Here is a 12,070-nt window from a genome sequence, read left to right on the forward strand (position 1 = left end):
AGCAATACATTTTCTTTAAGGAAATGTCTGTTCAGACCCTTTGCCATGGCCCAGAGTTTCCAGAGAGGACTGAAGAAGTGCCCAGCAGTTGGTGCCCAGCAGTTGGAGGCAGCAGCGGGTGGGGCACGATCTGGCGCACCCTGACCCTCCCCCACCCCCGCCAGGCTGCGGGGCGTGCTCACAGGGGGTGTTTCCGGGCTGTCGCTGCTCCAGGCCTGCGAGGTTTCACTTTTGGATCTGGGAACCTTTGGGCTGTGTGCTCGCTCGGCAGCTCCGGGGCAGAGCCCTCCGATCCCAGCCAGCAGAGCGGCCTGGCTTCAGCTTTGTGGGCGCGGGCACGCAACAGTCACGGTCCCGGTGAGCTGCTCCCACACCCTGCTCCTCGCCCCTGCACACCACACCCCACTGCCTGCCCTGGCTCCAGGGTGGGGTTCTTCCTAGTGCTGGTTTGGGGGAGGCCAGCTCCTCTGGGTGGAGACCTGGTCCGGGCACCCTTCTGCAGCTTCCCCAAGCCCCCCAAGGACTCGCAATCCCAGACGGGCTTGGGGAAGTCCCAGGCCTCTGGGAAGGGGGTGCCCTCCCCAGCCCGGCTAGTTTGGGCTTAACTCCAGGTAGGCCCTCTAGGTGCTCCTAGGTGCTCCACTCTCAGACTTCAGACCAGCCCTGAAGCTCAGAGGCTTCCTAAGGGCTGGCCCCCGTGCCTGGAGCCCAGATGTCCTGGGTCCTGAGTCAGGCCCACATTGGCTTCTGACTCCTGAAGACAGACTAGCGGCTCACAGAGCTTTGGGTGCAGAGAAAGTCCTGGAGGACACGTCTAGGAGCTGGGGACACTTTGGCTGGGCCTTGCTGTGGGCCTTTGCACCAACTGCCCAAGAAAGTGAGGGCTTCTGTTTCCTCCCCTGCCCTCTGAACACCTCAGCCAGGGGGGCAGCTGCTACAGCAGACAGAGCAGTGGCCTGGGGTCACTCCAAGTCCCCAGCCTTGCCCTGCCCTTCCTCAGTGGCTGCCTTTCGTGAGCACCCCTAAGCCTTGTTGAAGTGACAAAGTGACAGGAGGCCTTGGTGGGCGGCCAGGGCTGCCCCCTCCCCCACCCCAAGCGCTGAGTCCCAGGGCTTTCTTGGGCCTCATGTGGGCACTCCGATCACAGAACAGATGGTGTGTATGGCCTGAGTCCCACTGAGGGCTGTGAATGACGTCCCGCCCTGGAGGTGCTCATGGCCCCTCGGAAAGATGGATTAGTGGATGACTGGCTGTACTGCTTGTTTTTGCGTTGGGTGACAGTCAGCAGCAAGTGCTTTCTGCCAGGCAGAGCATCCCAGGACTAGCCAAGCAGGACTGCTTTGGAGGGAAAGAGCTCCCCGTCACCAGAGACATCCAAGTACCTACCTTCCCCCTCTTCCGCCCACCCTCTTCCAGCCCTGCGGGTACGAGGCCTGACCCAGCTGCCCTCCTCAGGAGCATGGCATCGGCCTTTGCAAGGGTGGTCAAGAGCGTGGTCCGGGAGCTGGACCACAGTGGGGAGCTCACCCCTGTGGACAGCCTGCAGAGCTCCACCAGCTTCCAGCTCTACTGCCTTTTGAGCAGGAAGCCCTCGAGCTCATGGTTCTGGAGACACCGCTACACACGTGTCAACCTGTCCATCAGGGACATCCTGGAGCCCGACGCCCCAGAGCCAGGTACCTTGCTTGGCACTGAGTCAGAGCCATGGGTCGGGTGGGGGGAGGACGGGCAGCCCGCTGCCATCGGCTCTGGGCCTCTGGGCTCTCTGCTTCCAGAGGGCAGGCACTCTGCAGAGGCCCCTCCGCCCGGGCAGACAGGCGGCGGGTGCGGGGGACGGGCCTCAGCTCTGGCCTTGCTCCAGCCGTGGAGTGTGGCAGCACCTTCCATTTCCACGACGCTATGGATGGGCAGCTGCAGGGCAGCGTGGAGCTGGCGGCCCCAGGACAGGGCAAGCTGTCAGGCGGGGCCGCGGTATCCAGAAGCTCCAGTGCCTCGATGAACGTGTGCATGCTGCGAGTGGCCCCCAACACCTGGGAAGCCATGCATCGAGAGAGGTGAGCCCCAGGGCGGCGGGGCCCTGCTGAAACTGGGCGGCCTCTGGGTCAGGACCTCGGGGCAGCAGGAGTCACAGGGGGTCTCTGCCAGGCTGAGGGAAGTCCCAGAGGCAGGGGCGTGCTGGGACCAGCGGGCAGGGAAGGAGGCTGCAGAGGTCCTGGGGGCCTGCATCCTGCGGGCCGGGGCGGCCAGGCAGGGCCCTAGGGTCAGGGGTCAGACCAAGTCCCACTGCGAGGAGGCTGGGCTGCTGGGGTGGAGCAGACACAGGGACCCTGGGGAGGAGGACCATCAGCTCAGAGCGGAGACGTGAGATTCGAACCCGGGGAGCAGCAGGGAGAGGAGGGAGAGAGCAGCCAGGTGAGCAACCGGCCAACAGGGTGGGCCCCTCCAGAGGTCTTCAGGTGTCCGCCCGTCCGCACTGGACCTTGTCTTTTCTTCCTGCACCCCACCCGCTCACAATCATTGTCAGGAGCAGCAGGGAGGGAATGACGGGTATCCGGTGCCTGGGCGTCCACAGAGCTCTTGGTCTCCTCGGCCGTGTCACCGCCCCCACCCCCCATGGCCACAAAGGTTGAGGTGCAGGGAGGGGAAGCCGTCCCGTGGCAGGGGGAGGGGAGGCAGGGTGCACCCCTGCGAGCTTCCCATTGGTCCGCTCACCGCAGGCGCCTGCGGCAGCCTGAGCACAAAGTCCTGCAACAGCTGCGGAATCGTGGGCATGACGTGTTCGTCGTGACCGAGGTGCTGCAGACACAGAAGGAGGTGGAAGTCACCCGGACCCAAAGGCAGGAGGGCTCAGGCCAGTTTGCACTTCCGGGAGCCATGGGCTTGCAGGTGTGCGGCGTAGGTGCTGCAGTGGGCTCGCGCTGGGGAGGCAGGAGGGCAGTGTCCCCAGGCAGGGGGGTAGACCCCTGCCACCAGCACCCTGTTAACATCTGGCCCCACAACCCAGAGCCCAGTCCTGAGCCCGTATCCACCCCTCAGGGCAGAGGCGAGGGCCACCTGAGCCAGAAGAAGATGCTCACCATCCCCTCGGGCAGCATCCTCGCATTTCGGGTGGCCCAGCTGGTTATTGGCCCTGACTGGGGTGAGCCAGGATCACGGTGACTTCTGGGGCCCAGACTCCATGACAGAGAGGCAAAGAGGCCTGCAAGAGCCACCAGGGGTCACTGGGGGCATCTGGTTGCCTAACCTCATGGGTCGGGGTGGCCGAGGGTCCCTTGCTCTGGCATTTGGGAGGATGGGGCACAGTGGGGGTACTGCACAGGGGGCCCCGGCTTGGGAGGGAGATGCCAGGTGCTCCACCAACCTGCTTTCCCCGTCTCTGCTCCTGCCTGGCTGCCAGACATTCTCTTCTTCCCGGACAAGAAGCAGACGACCTTCAGGCCACAGCAGGAAGGTGAGGCCTGTGGAGCTGAGCAGTGGTACAAGCTGATGAGCGCTCTCCTGCCCAGCGCAGCACAGCCGGGGAATGCGCGCGCGCGTGCGCGCGCGCGCGCACACACACACACACACGGTGACGCGGTGACAGGCTGACACCAGCCTGCTTTGACTTTGCTCCCTGCCCTGGGCTGCCGGTACTGGGGTGGTGGTGAGAGGCTGTGAGGGCCGAGGGGAGGCCTCAGCCCTCTCTGGCGGGGACCCACCCTGCACTGATCAGCCCTGCCTCCTCCAGGTTACAGGCCCTCCTACATTGCAGGTGGCCAGCTGCAGCGGTTCTCCTGCCTCGCCTCCATAAGGTTGTTCTCTGTCCACTTCAAGTTCCTGGCGGGTCAGTACCTTCTTGGCCACCCCCCCTGGTGGGCTCCCCTTCTGCCCCCCTGTGGTCTGCCCTCCGTAACCAGGGCTCCCCGGGGCCATGGGAGCACCTGGGCAATGGCAGCCCTGTCCCCACAGATGGGCCTGTGGAGGACCGGTTGGCGATCACCGAAGACTTCCAGGGCCTGCAGGCAGAAGTGAGGGCCTGGGCCGTGGGCCTGGACAGCTTGTCCAAGGAGCCTTGTGGGCAGCTGCTGGGGGCCCTCGGGCAGGTGCTGCGGGACGAGGCTGCCCTGCAAGCCCTGGATGAATCGGTGAACGAGCCGGGTGGGGCGTGCGGGGCGTGCGGGGCGTGCGGGGGGGCGGGGCGAGCTGGGGGCGGGGCGAGCTGGGGCGCGGCGGGGTGGGCGGAGCTGGGGCCTGCGCCCCGCCCCCACGCTCACCCGCCCGCCCCACGCCCTTACCCCCAGCTGGAGCGCGGCCTGCGTGGCGGGCCTTTGGAGCCTTGGGATGGTCCGGTGGGTGCTGTCCTCGAGTGCCTGGTGTTCTCCTCCAGAAGACTAGAAGAGGAACTTGCCGGCCCCGTCTTCTACCTGCTGCAAGCTCTAGCTGGTGAGGGGCTCCGGGGCTGGGACAGGTAGGGAGCAGGAATGTGGGCTTCCCTAGCTGGCCTTCCGGAACCCCCTCTCACCCAAGGTCTCTCCCCAGTGCTGAGCGCAACCCAGCACGTGCTGCTGGCTGAGGTGCTGGAGATGGGGGCCCTGTCGGGGGCGTTCAAACTGGTGAGAGGGCCCAGCTTGTAGGGGAGGGGCTGTGCCGGAGGTGCGGACCCAGTGCATCTGGGCTGGGGTGGTGTGGGTGGTGCCACAAGCCTGGGGGCCCCTCTGACAACCTCCCACCCTGTTCTGCCAGGTGGAGAGCCTTTTGGAGCAGAGCACCCCATGGCAGGAGTGCAGGGCCGTGTCCCTGCCGGCCGAGCTCCTGGGGAGCAGCTGGGGCTCAGAGGCACCCACCTGGGTCCTGCTGGAGGAGTGCGGCCTTGAGCCACAGGTGGGCGCCCCCCAGGTGTGCTGGAAACCAGAGGCCCAGGGCTGTGCGTGTGCGCTTTACGCCTGCCTGGCACTGCTATTCAGGCTGAGCCGGCTCTGCTAGCCTGCAGCCCGCCCGCAGGGCAGCTCTCTAGTCGGGGCAGAGCTCATGCCCACCCAGCTGCCAGGAGCCACACCCAGCCACGTGGGCAGCTCCCCACAAGGCCTGGGAGTTGAGGAAAGCCAATAAATGTGATGAACAAAGGGAAGCTGCTCACTGAGCTTTCGAGGGGCCCTACGTCAGGGGCCGGGGCAGCGATGGGGATGGTGCCTTCACATGCGGAGGGACCTGGGGGCTGACAGCAGGCATCTCTCCCGTGGGACTGAGGGGGCATTCCCTGTGCTGCACCGGATCACTCCGTTGTGAGCAGCCACATGGCCGGGCTCCTGGCCCCCTCCCTCAGCAGGCTGGCCTGGAAAGAATGGGACAGGGCGATTCCAGCGCTCAGGATGGTTCTCTGTCTGCCTCAGGGAACTTGAGAACGTACTGATGCAGGTAGCGGGGGGCCTGTCCTTGCCCTCCGGGGCTGCAGAGAGGACAGAGAAAGGTGTACTGACAAGCAGACAGATCTGCACTCCTGGGGCTGCACTGGGGCCCCAGGGAAGTAACCCGAACCAGAGAAACTGGCCTTTGGGCTGTGTCTCATCCAAATTAATTCGCTCAAAGGTAAGAGTCTCTCGAGAGGAGGCCTCCGGGCCCCTGAGTCGCAGTCCCTGGGCCTTCAGCAGGGCTCAGAGCCTCCTTGGACCAGAGAGCCTGAGCCTCCCTGGGGTGGGGGGTGGGGGGCGGAGGGGGCGGGGGTGGAATGGCCCCACGTGCAAGGAGAGATGGTAACTGATTCAGCCAGGGAGTTATTCTCATCTTGGAGCTTGAACAGCCAGGAGAAATTTGCCTCTCCCCGTGGGAGCCAGTCTGCCATCCTCCGCTTGGTGGAAAGCAGGGAAGCCATGCTCCCCTCCTGTCAGGCTCACCGCTGCCCTGCAGCCTCAGGACTGGCTAAAGAGAAGGGATGGTTGGCCCAGCTGTGGTTGGGACATTAAATCCCAAGAAAACTCAGGATCAAGGCCAACAGTAAAATTAATATTAAAACAGAGGGTTTGGGACTTCCCTGGTGGCACAGTGGTTAAGAATCCGCCTGCCAATTTAGATGATGTAGGTTCAAGCCCTGGTCTGGGAAGAACCCACGTGCCGCGGAGCAACGAAGCCCGTGCGCCACAACTACTGAGCCTGCGCTCTAGAGCCCGCGAGCCACAACTACTGAGCTCTAGAGCCCGCGAGCCACAACTACTGAGCCCGCGTGCCTAGAGCCCGCGCTCCGCAACAAACAAGCCACCGAAATGAGAAGCCCGTGCACCGCAACGGAGACCCAATGCAGCCAGAAATAAATAAATAAATTTATGATGAAAAAAACAGAAACCAAGAGGGTTCCCCAAACATCCCAGATCCTGGTACAGAAACTGCTAGAAGGGACCTCCCTGGTGGTCCAGTGGGTAAGACTCTGTGCTCCCAATGCAGGGGGCCCGGGTTCGATCCCTGGTCGGGGAACCGGATCCTGCATGCATGCCGCAGCTAAAGAGCCCGCATGCCGCAACCAAGAGCCCTCATGCCTCGGCTAAAAGATCCTACATGCCGCGACAAAGATCCCGTGTGCCGAACTAAGACCTGGCGCAGCCTAAATAAATAAATAAATGTTTAAAAAAGCAAAAAGAAACTCCTAGAGATCTACCCCTCACACAGGGAGAGGAGAAGCTGGACGCCTCTCAAGCCTGTTTGTGTTCATCAGGGCCCACGCCCCTCCTTTGGGAACCTCATTAGGGAGACTTGAAAGGCAAAACCAAGGGGAACAGGACTGGAACAGCTTAGGTCTTAGAAATCCAGGCGATAAGTTAGGTCCTGGTCAGCCCCTTCCAGGCCCCCTTGGAGGTTCTGACTATGGGCCCTCAGGTTCCAGGACCACCAGTGCACTGAGGTTTCCAGTGACAGCCCATTTGAGAGTGTCTGAGCATAAAGACCAAGTCAGGCGGGCCTTCTGTGGAAAGGAGCACACCCGGATCCTAGCCCCATGGTGGGAGATGGGCTCTCTGCAGGCAGATCTGATGGACCTGGTCAGCCAGGACACTCACAGACCAGTGATGCTCACCTGGGAGCAGGGCTATGGCAGCACTGATCCGCTTGGAGCCTCCCTGAGGATCCCAGCAGAGAAATCCCCGAGAAGGGTTACACTCCCAGGACAAAGCAACAGGCTCTAAGTGAACCTAACACCTAGCAAGCAGGGAGTCTAGCAGGGCTTCCAGAGGTGGGGCAGGGGACCACGGCAAGGCAGGTGCACACAAGGCTGTGAGCAGGCAGATGCGTCCTGCGAGAGAAGCCTGCGCTCCAAATGGCCTGCTACAGGGAGGAGTACGGGCTCCCAGGCCCAAGAAGCCCAGGCATCACGGAGGTGTCACAAGAAGAGGTGGGGTGCTGCCTGCCCGAGCCCTCATCTGAGGCTGGGCTCTCCTTTCCAGTGGGCATTACTCTGGGGTTTGCCACTAGCCTGCCCAGCTGTGCTCTGCAGTGGGACAAGCGTGTGCCTGGTGGGGGAAATGGGCATCGAATGCTCACCCAGCTTCTGGCTCCTGGGCTGCAGCAGTGGGGGCCAGGCTTCCTTCTGCTCATGGGGGCGGCCACAGAGCTCCGCCAGGCTCCTGCTGAGCCCAGGCCCACAGCAGGGAGGGGCTGGCCCAGCTCCCAGAGCCCTAGGTGCAAGGGACAGTGTGACACCAGGACTGCCTTCCCCGTGAGCACAGCAGCTGCCCAGCGCAGGGAGTCCTGGGGTCTCCGCAGGTAGCCCTGGGTCTGGCTCAGGAAGCGGGGCACGTGACTTGGGTACCACTGAACCTGGGGACAGGAGGGCTCGTGGCAGGACAGGAGGGCCAATTCTGCATGGAAAGGAGGCTGCAGAGGTGAGTCCAGGGGCTGAGGGCCCTGGGGATCCCCCAGGACGTGGCATCAGGACCTGAGGCCCTAGACCTGCCACCACCGTGACTGGAAGGGTGGGAAGACAGCGTGGGGGGAGTGGCCCTGAGGTCACCGGGCCAAGTGGGCAGCTGACCGTACCCCATCTCTGTCACCGTCCTCCCCCAGCTGACCAGGCGGTGGCAGACGCGGCTTCGGGCCTCGGGGCGGTCGCAGTGGGCCACGGTGGGCATCTCCTCCAGCAGGCCCCAGCTCAGGGCCTGGTCACAGAGGGCCGGGGTCCACTCTGAGCTCTGTAACGGGAAGGGAGCAAGGTTAGGAGTCCAGAAAGTGGCGAGAAATGGCCTGGGAGCGGGGAGGGGGCCAGGATATGAGGGGTGGAGGAGCAGGCGGCCCAGGAAAGACCAGGAGCCTGGCTGCGTATGTCACCTGCACCTGAGGTCCTGGGGGAAGTCCCCGACCTGTATGTACTCTTTGGAGAGGCAGCTGTCGTGAGGATGGGTGGGGCCGTGGGGCAGTCTTAGGGGGGCTGACCTCACCGGTGTCCCGGCTGGGGTCGTACAGCCACAACAGCAGCGGCACAAGACTCTGCAGCACCAGCTTCCGCAGGGGGCCGTGGAGCCCCACCCGGAGCCCCGCCCCGGCCGTGCCAGCGTCCCGAGGAGCCCGACCGCAGAAGCCGTGCGGCGGGCGGAGGTCAGCACGCTCGCGTTCCTGTGCCGGCCGGGCCGCTTAGGGGCCAAGTCCATGGTCACCCCTCACCACGCATCCTGGAAGCGGGCTCGCTCCGGTGAGGAAGGCCGTAGCCGTGCGGCGCTGTGCGTCTTCCGCGCTGCGCAGCTGGGGCAGCAAGTCCGCGAACGGGCCTCGCAGGTGGTGGCCGGCATGCGCCACCACGGCGCCGGGATGGGGCGGGAATGGGAGCTCTCCCTCCGCTTCCGGCCTCGCCCCTCAAGAAGCCTCTACCCGACAACCCCCATGCCCCTGCCTCTTATCCCACACCCCTGCCCTGCACCTGGCCAGCAGCAGGACACCCTGCAGGTGGGGGTGGGCTCCCACCAGTCTCTTCTCCAGCCTCCAGCCTGCTCCCTGTGGCAGCCATCCCCAGCGGGCAGGGCCTTCGAGCCCTCCACTCTGCAGCTGGGGGGGGGGGCAGCAGACGAATGGGCAGTGAGGGCCAGGAGGGCACTGGCCCAGCCCTCACTGCCCCCGGTGTGCACCCCTCACCTGGCGTGGCTGTACGGTAGCCCTGGTGGGATGGGGCTCAGACCTTGGGGATGTCAGGGGGGCACGGGTCCCGGGCCAGCTCGTGTAGCTGTGTGACCATCACAAGGAGAAGGTGCGGGTAGAAGCCCCGCGTGGCACCCACGCAGCCGGACACAGCCAGCGTCTCCCCAAGGGCACGAGAGGCCTATGGAACAAGGGGCTCATTCAGGCTCAGACACTGCAGACAGGGCGAGGACAGAGCCTCTATGCTCAAGAGACGTAATGGGTGGGTGTGATTCAGGTGAGAGCTTGCTGCCCCCAACCCCCTGAGGCCAGACTCTCCTGTCCCCTTGGGCCAGGGCCGGGGGAGTCCCCTGGCAATGCCACCTACCGCCAGTGCCCCCAGCTGGGATCTGGCCGAGCCCTTTAGCACCCACAGCAGCTCCACCAGCACCTGCCCATTCATGCGCTGGTTCTGACTCAGGCTGCGCCAAAGCTCGGTTGCTGCCCTGGGGGCATGGGGCATGTGAGCCAGGGCCTGGTGCTGGGATGAGGGGAGTCTCCAGATCGGTGAGGCGGCCACTAGGACTCCAGCAGGAGGAGGGGCAGGTAATCAACCCCGCAATCCCAGAGAAACAAAGTAAGTGGCATCTGTGCAGAACACGGCAGAGCCAAGTCTGCACGATCAGCTGCCCGGCAGGGACCACTCAGAACCCCGTTTGGCTACTAACGGTGAAACAAACCTGGCATTATGAACAGTCACCGTAGAGACTAAAACCACAGATAACTTCTCCTGGGGCAGATGAGCCAAAGAGCCAGGGGCGCTGGGGTGCAGCAGCCACCTGGCTTGCTCAGAAGCACACCCCGCCAGGCTGGGCTCCAGGAGAGACCTGGAGAGAGAAGGCAGGCCCCAAGCCTGGAACCCAGCACTGAGGACCCTCAGTGGATGAGAAGCAGGAGCGGAAGGCAGGGAAGGCCCTGCCCCACCATGACCTACCGCACCCTGGGCCAGTCTCCACAACAAGCCGGAAAGGGGAAGGAAACTGCATTGGGGCTGTGGGGTAGGGGTGGGGGTTGGCGGGGGGGATGCGGCGTCTGGCGGGGCGGGGGCGGGTTACCGTCCCGGGGGCAGTGAGCACGGCGGCAGTGCACACACCACGTCCGGAGAGTGCTCCAGGGCCCGTGTGCTCCGCACTTGCAGGGCCACCCACTGGGGCCTCCACTCCGCCAGGCTGGGCACTTGTGCCAGCAGCCCCCGCACAAGGCTGTGTACTTGGCGGGGACGTCACTGGTCCAGTCTCCATGACCCCTGCACGTTACCCTCGGTACCCCGACCAGGCAGCTGCGGCCTGAAGGGGGCTTCTCCCTCCAACCCCCAACCCTGGAGGGGACCAGGCTGGAGACTCCGAGGGCAGGGAGGGCACGGGGGCTAACCTGGTCCTCCAGCCGCTCCCGCCGGCCTCCAGGGCTGAGGACAGGGTGAGTGCTGTTCGCTGCGTTCCCGCAAAGCCAGCCTCGTCCAGACAGGCAGCCGTGTACGCCGCCAGGTCTGCGAGGGCCCCCTCTTCCAAGGAACTCTAGGGAGTCTGGGAGTGGGGGCGAGTGGAGCCTATGAGACCCCCTTGCCTCTCCCACTCTCTTCCTCCCCACCCCGTCCCAGCTCCCGACAAAGCCCCCGCGCCTATCTGTTGTTTCCCAGCTCTGTCCCCCTTGACCCCCCAGGCATCCCTCCTGCTCACTAGACGATGACTGGGTCCCTCGGGGGCTGGCTCCTGGGCAGGAGGCTGGGAGAAGGGCTCCCTGCCAGCTGGGCTGCTGGCCCAGGCTCTACCCCGCGTTCAAGCTCAGGTTTGGGCTGAGGGCCGGTGGCAGGGAGTCCCGGGGGCTGCCCCTGGCTGGCCTGAGTCCCTTCAGCCAGAGCCGTCCGGGTTAGGGCTCCCACGGGGGCCCCCGGGGCCCAGCCCCACGCGCCGCCAGCCACGGCCGCCTCACACACTGAGCTGCCCGGCCAGGCCCAGACTGCAGCCCCTGGCACTGGTCCTCCCAGAAGCCGTGCCCAGGCCTCACCTAGAAGCAGGCCCCAGGCAGGCGGGCCCAGGGACAGCCGTGGCGGCATGCGGGTGCGTGTGCGTGTGCACGTTCTGTGGGGGGGGGAGGTCGGGGAGCCACACGGGGGTGTCCCCAGGTGTGGTGCCCGCGGGGGCGTTTGAAGGGTCTTCCCGCCCAGACTGTCGGTGAGTGGCCAGCCTAGGCTCTGCCCACCGGGCCCTGGGAAAGGGGCAAGCAATGTCCCTGGGGGACAGGGGATCTGCAAGGGGAGGCGGGGAAGGGTCCCTGACCCTGACTTCCGACCCGTCTGGGCTGGGAATCCTGGGCAGGTGTAGACAGCTCTGAGGCCCCAGCAGGTTCTAGAAGTCTGGGCTCAGCCCTGAGCCGAGGTCTCGCCTGATTCGGCCCTAAAGAAGCAGTCAGGTCCAGGCTGTGCTTGCGGCCGGGGGCTGGGCTCTCCTCTCTGCATCCTGACCCGGCTGGACATCCCAGGCATGTGGATGATTCGGAGCAGCCCCGGAGTGGAGCCGGAGTAAGAGGAGCTGCCCTGTGCCTCCCAGGTGCCCTTGCAGGTGACTTGACATCACTGGATGGGTCACGGTGGTGAGGGAGGAGTGTCTGGGTCCTGGCACTGAGGCAGTGCAAAGCTCAGAAGTGGTGACCTGTGGGTACCTGGGGCCTGGTGCGTGTTCTGTTGTGTGTGTGTGGCGGCAGACGGAGTCTGTATCTCTCTCCAAGCCTCCTGCTCCCCAGGGCTGGCCTGACGGGGCCTCTGCCCCAAATCCCCACTGCCCAGCCTGGGCCAGGGGAGCCAAAAGAGTTGGTCTGGCCAAATACCTGGGCAGGCAGAAGTGCTCCGGGAAGCACCGTGGACAGCCGGCGTTTCCCCATGCCCTTGCCTGCTTGTGTTCCCCCACCCAGGCGGGAGAGGCCCCCGCCCCCCCCTCTGTCCTGTGGA

General features: G+C 64.8%; 2 protein-coding genes across 3 annotated transcripts; one reads left to right on the forward strand and one right to left on the reverse strand.

The window, feature by feature from the left end:
• Positions 1 to 233: 233 nt before the first annotated feature.
• On the forward strand, positions 234 to 5,102 carry GSDMD (gasdermin D). 2 transcript variants are annotated; one of them, XM_059043341.2, is made up of 11 exons: positions 234 to 357; positions 1,417 to 1,676; positions 1,862 to 2,054; positions 2,718 to 2,886; positions 3,037 to 3,139; positions 3,398 to 3,451; positions 3,752 to 3,823; positions 3,949 to 4,124; positions 4,281 to 4,422; positions 4,519 to 4,592; positions 4,723 to 5,102. In XM_059043341.2, the coding sequence occupies exons 2-11, from the start codon at positions 1,460 to 1,462 to the stop codon at positions 4,960 to 4,962; spliced, it is 1,440 nt and encodes a 479-aa protein (XP_058899324.1). In that variant the 5' UTR covers positions 234 to 357; positions 1,417 to 1,459; the 3' UTR covers positions 4,963 to 5,102. The 2 variants fall into 2 exon arrangements, with proteins under 2 accessions (XP_058899324.1, XP_066873929.1); XM_067017828.1 differs by having other exon boundaries at positions 245 to 357; positions 3,728 to 3,823.
• Positions 5,103 to 5,171: 69 nt separating this feature from the next.
• MROH6 (maestro heat like repeat family member 6) lies at positions 5,172 to 11,179 on the reverse strand. Its single transcript, XM_067017325.1, is given in 15 exon segments — positions 5,172 to 5,311; positions 7,040 to 7,082; positions 7,504 to 7,779; positions 8,031 to 8,150; positions 8,392 to 8,489; positions 8,492 to 8,588; positions 8,644 to 8,759; positions 8,874 to 8,922; positions 8,925 to 8,997; positions 9,085 to 9,103; positions 9,106 to 9,268; positions 9,455 to 9,572; positions 10,182 to 10,361; positions 10,498 to 10,640; positions 10,895 to 11,179. Coding segments are annotated over 15 exon segments (1,920 nt in total).
• Positions 11,180 to 12,070: the final 891 nt, after the last annotated feature.

Source organism: Kogia breviceps, chromosome 17, assembly GCF_026419965.1.
Source record: "Kogia breviceps isolate mKogBre1 chromosome 17, mKogBre1 haplotype 1, whole genome shotgun sequence".
Classification (NCBI taxonomy): Eukaryota; Metazoa; Chordata; class Mammalia; order Artiodactyla; family Physeteridae; genus Kogia; species Kogia breviceps.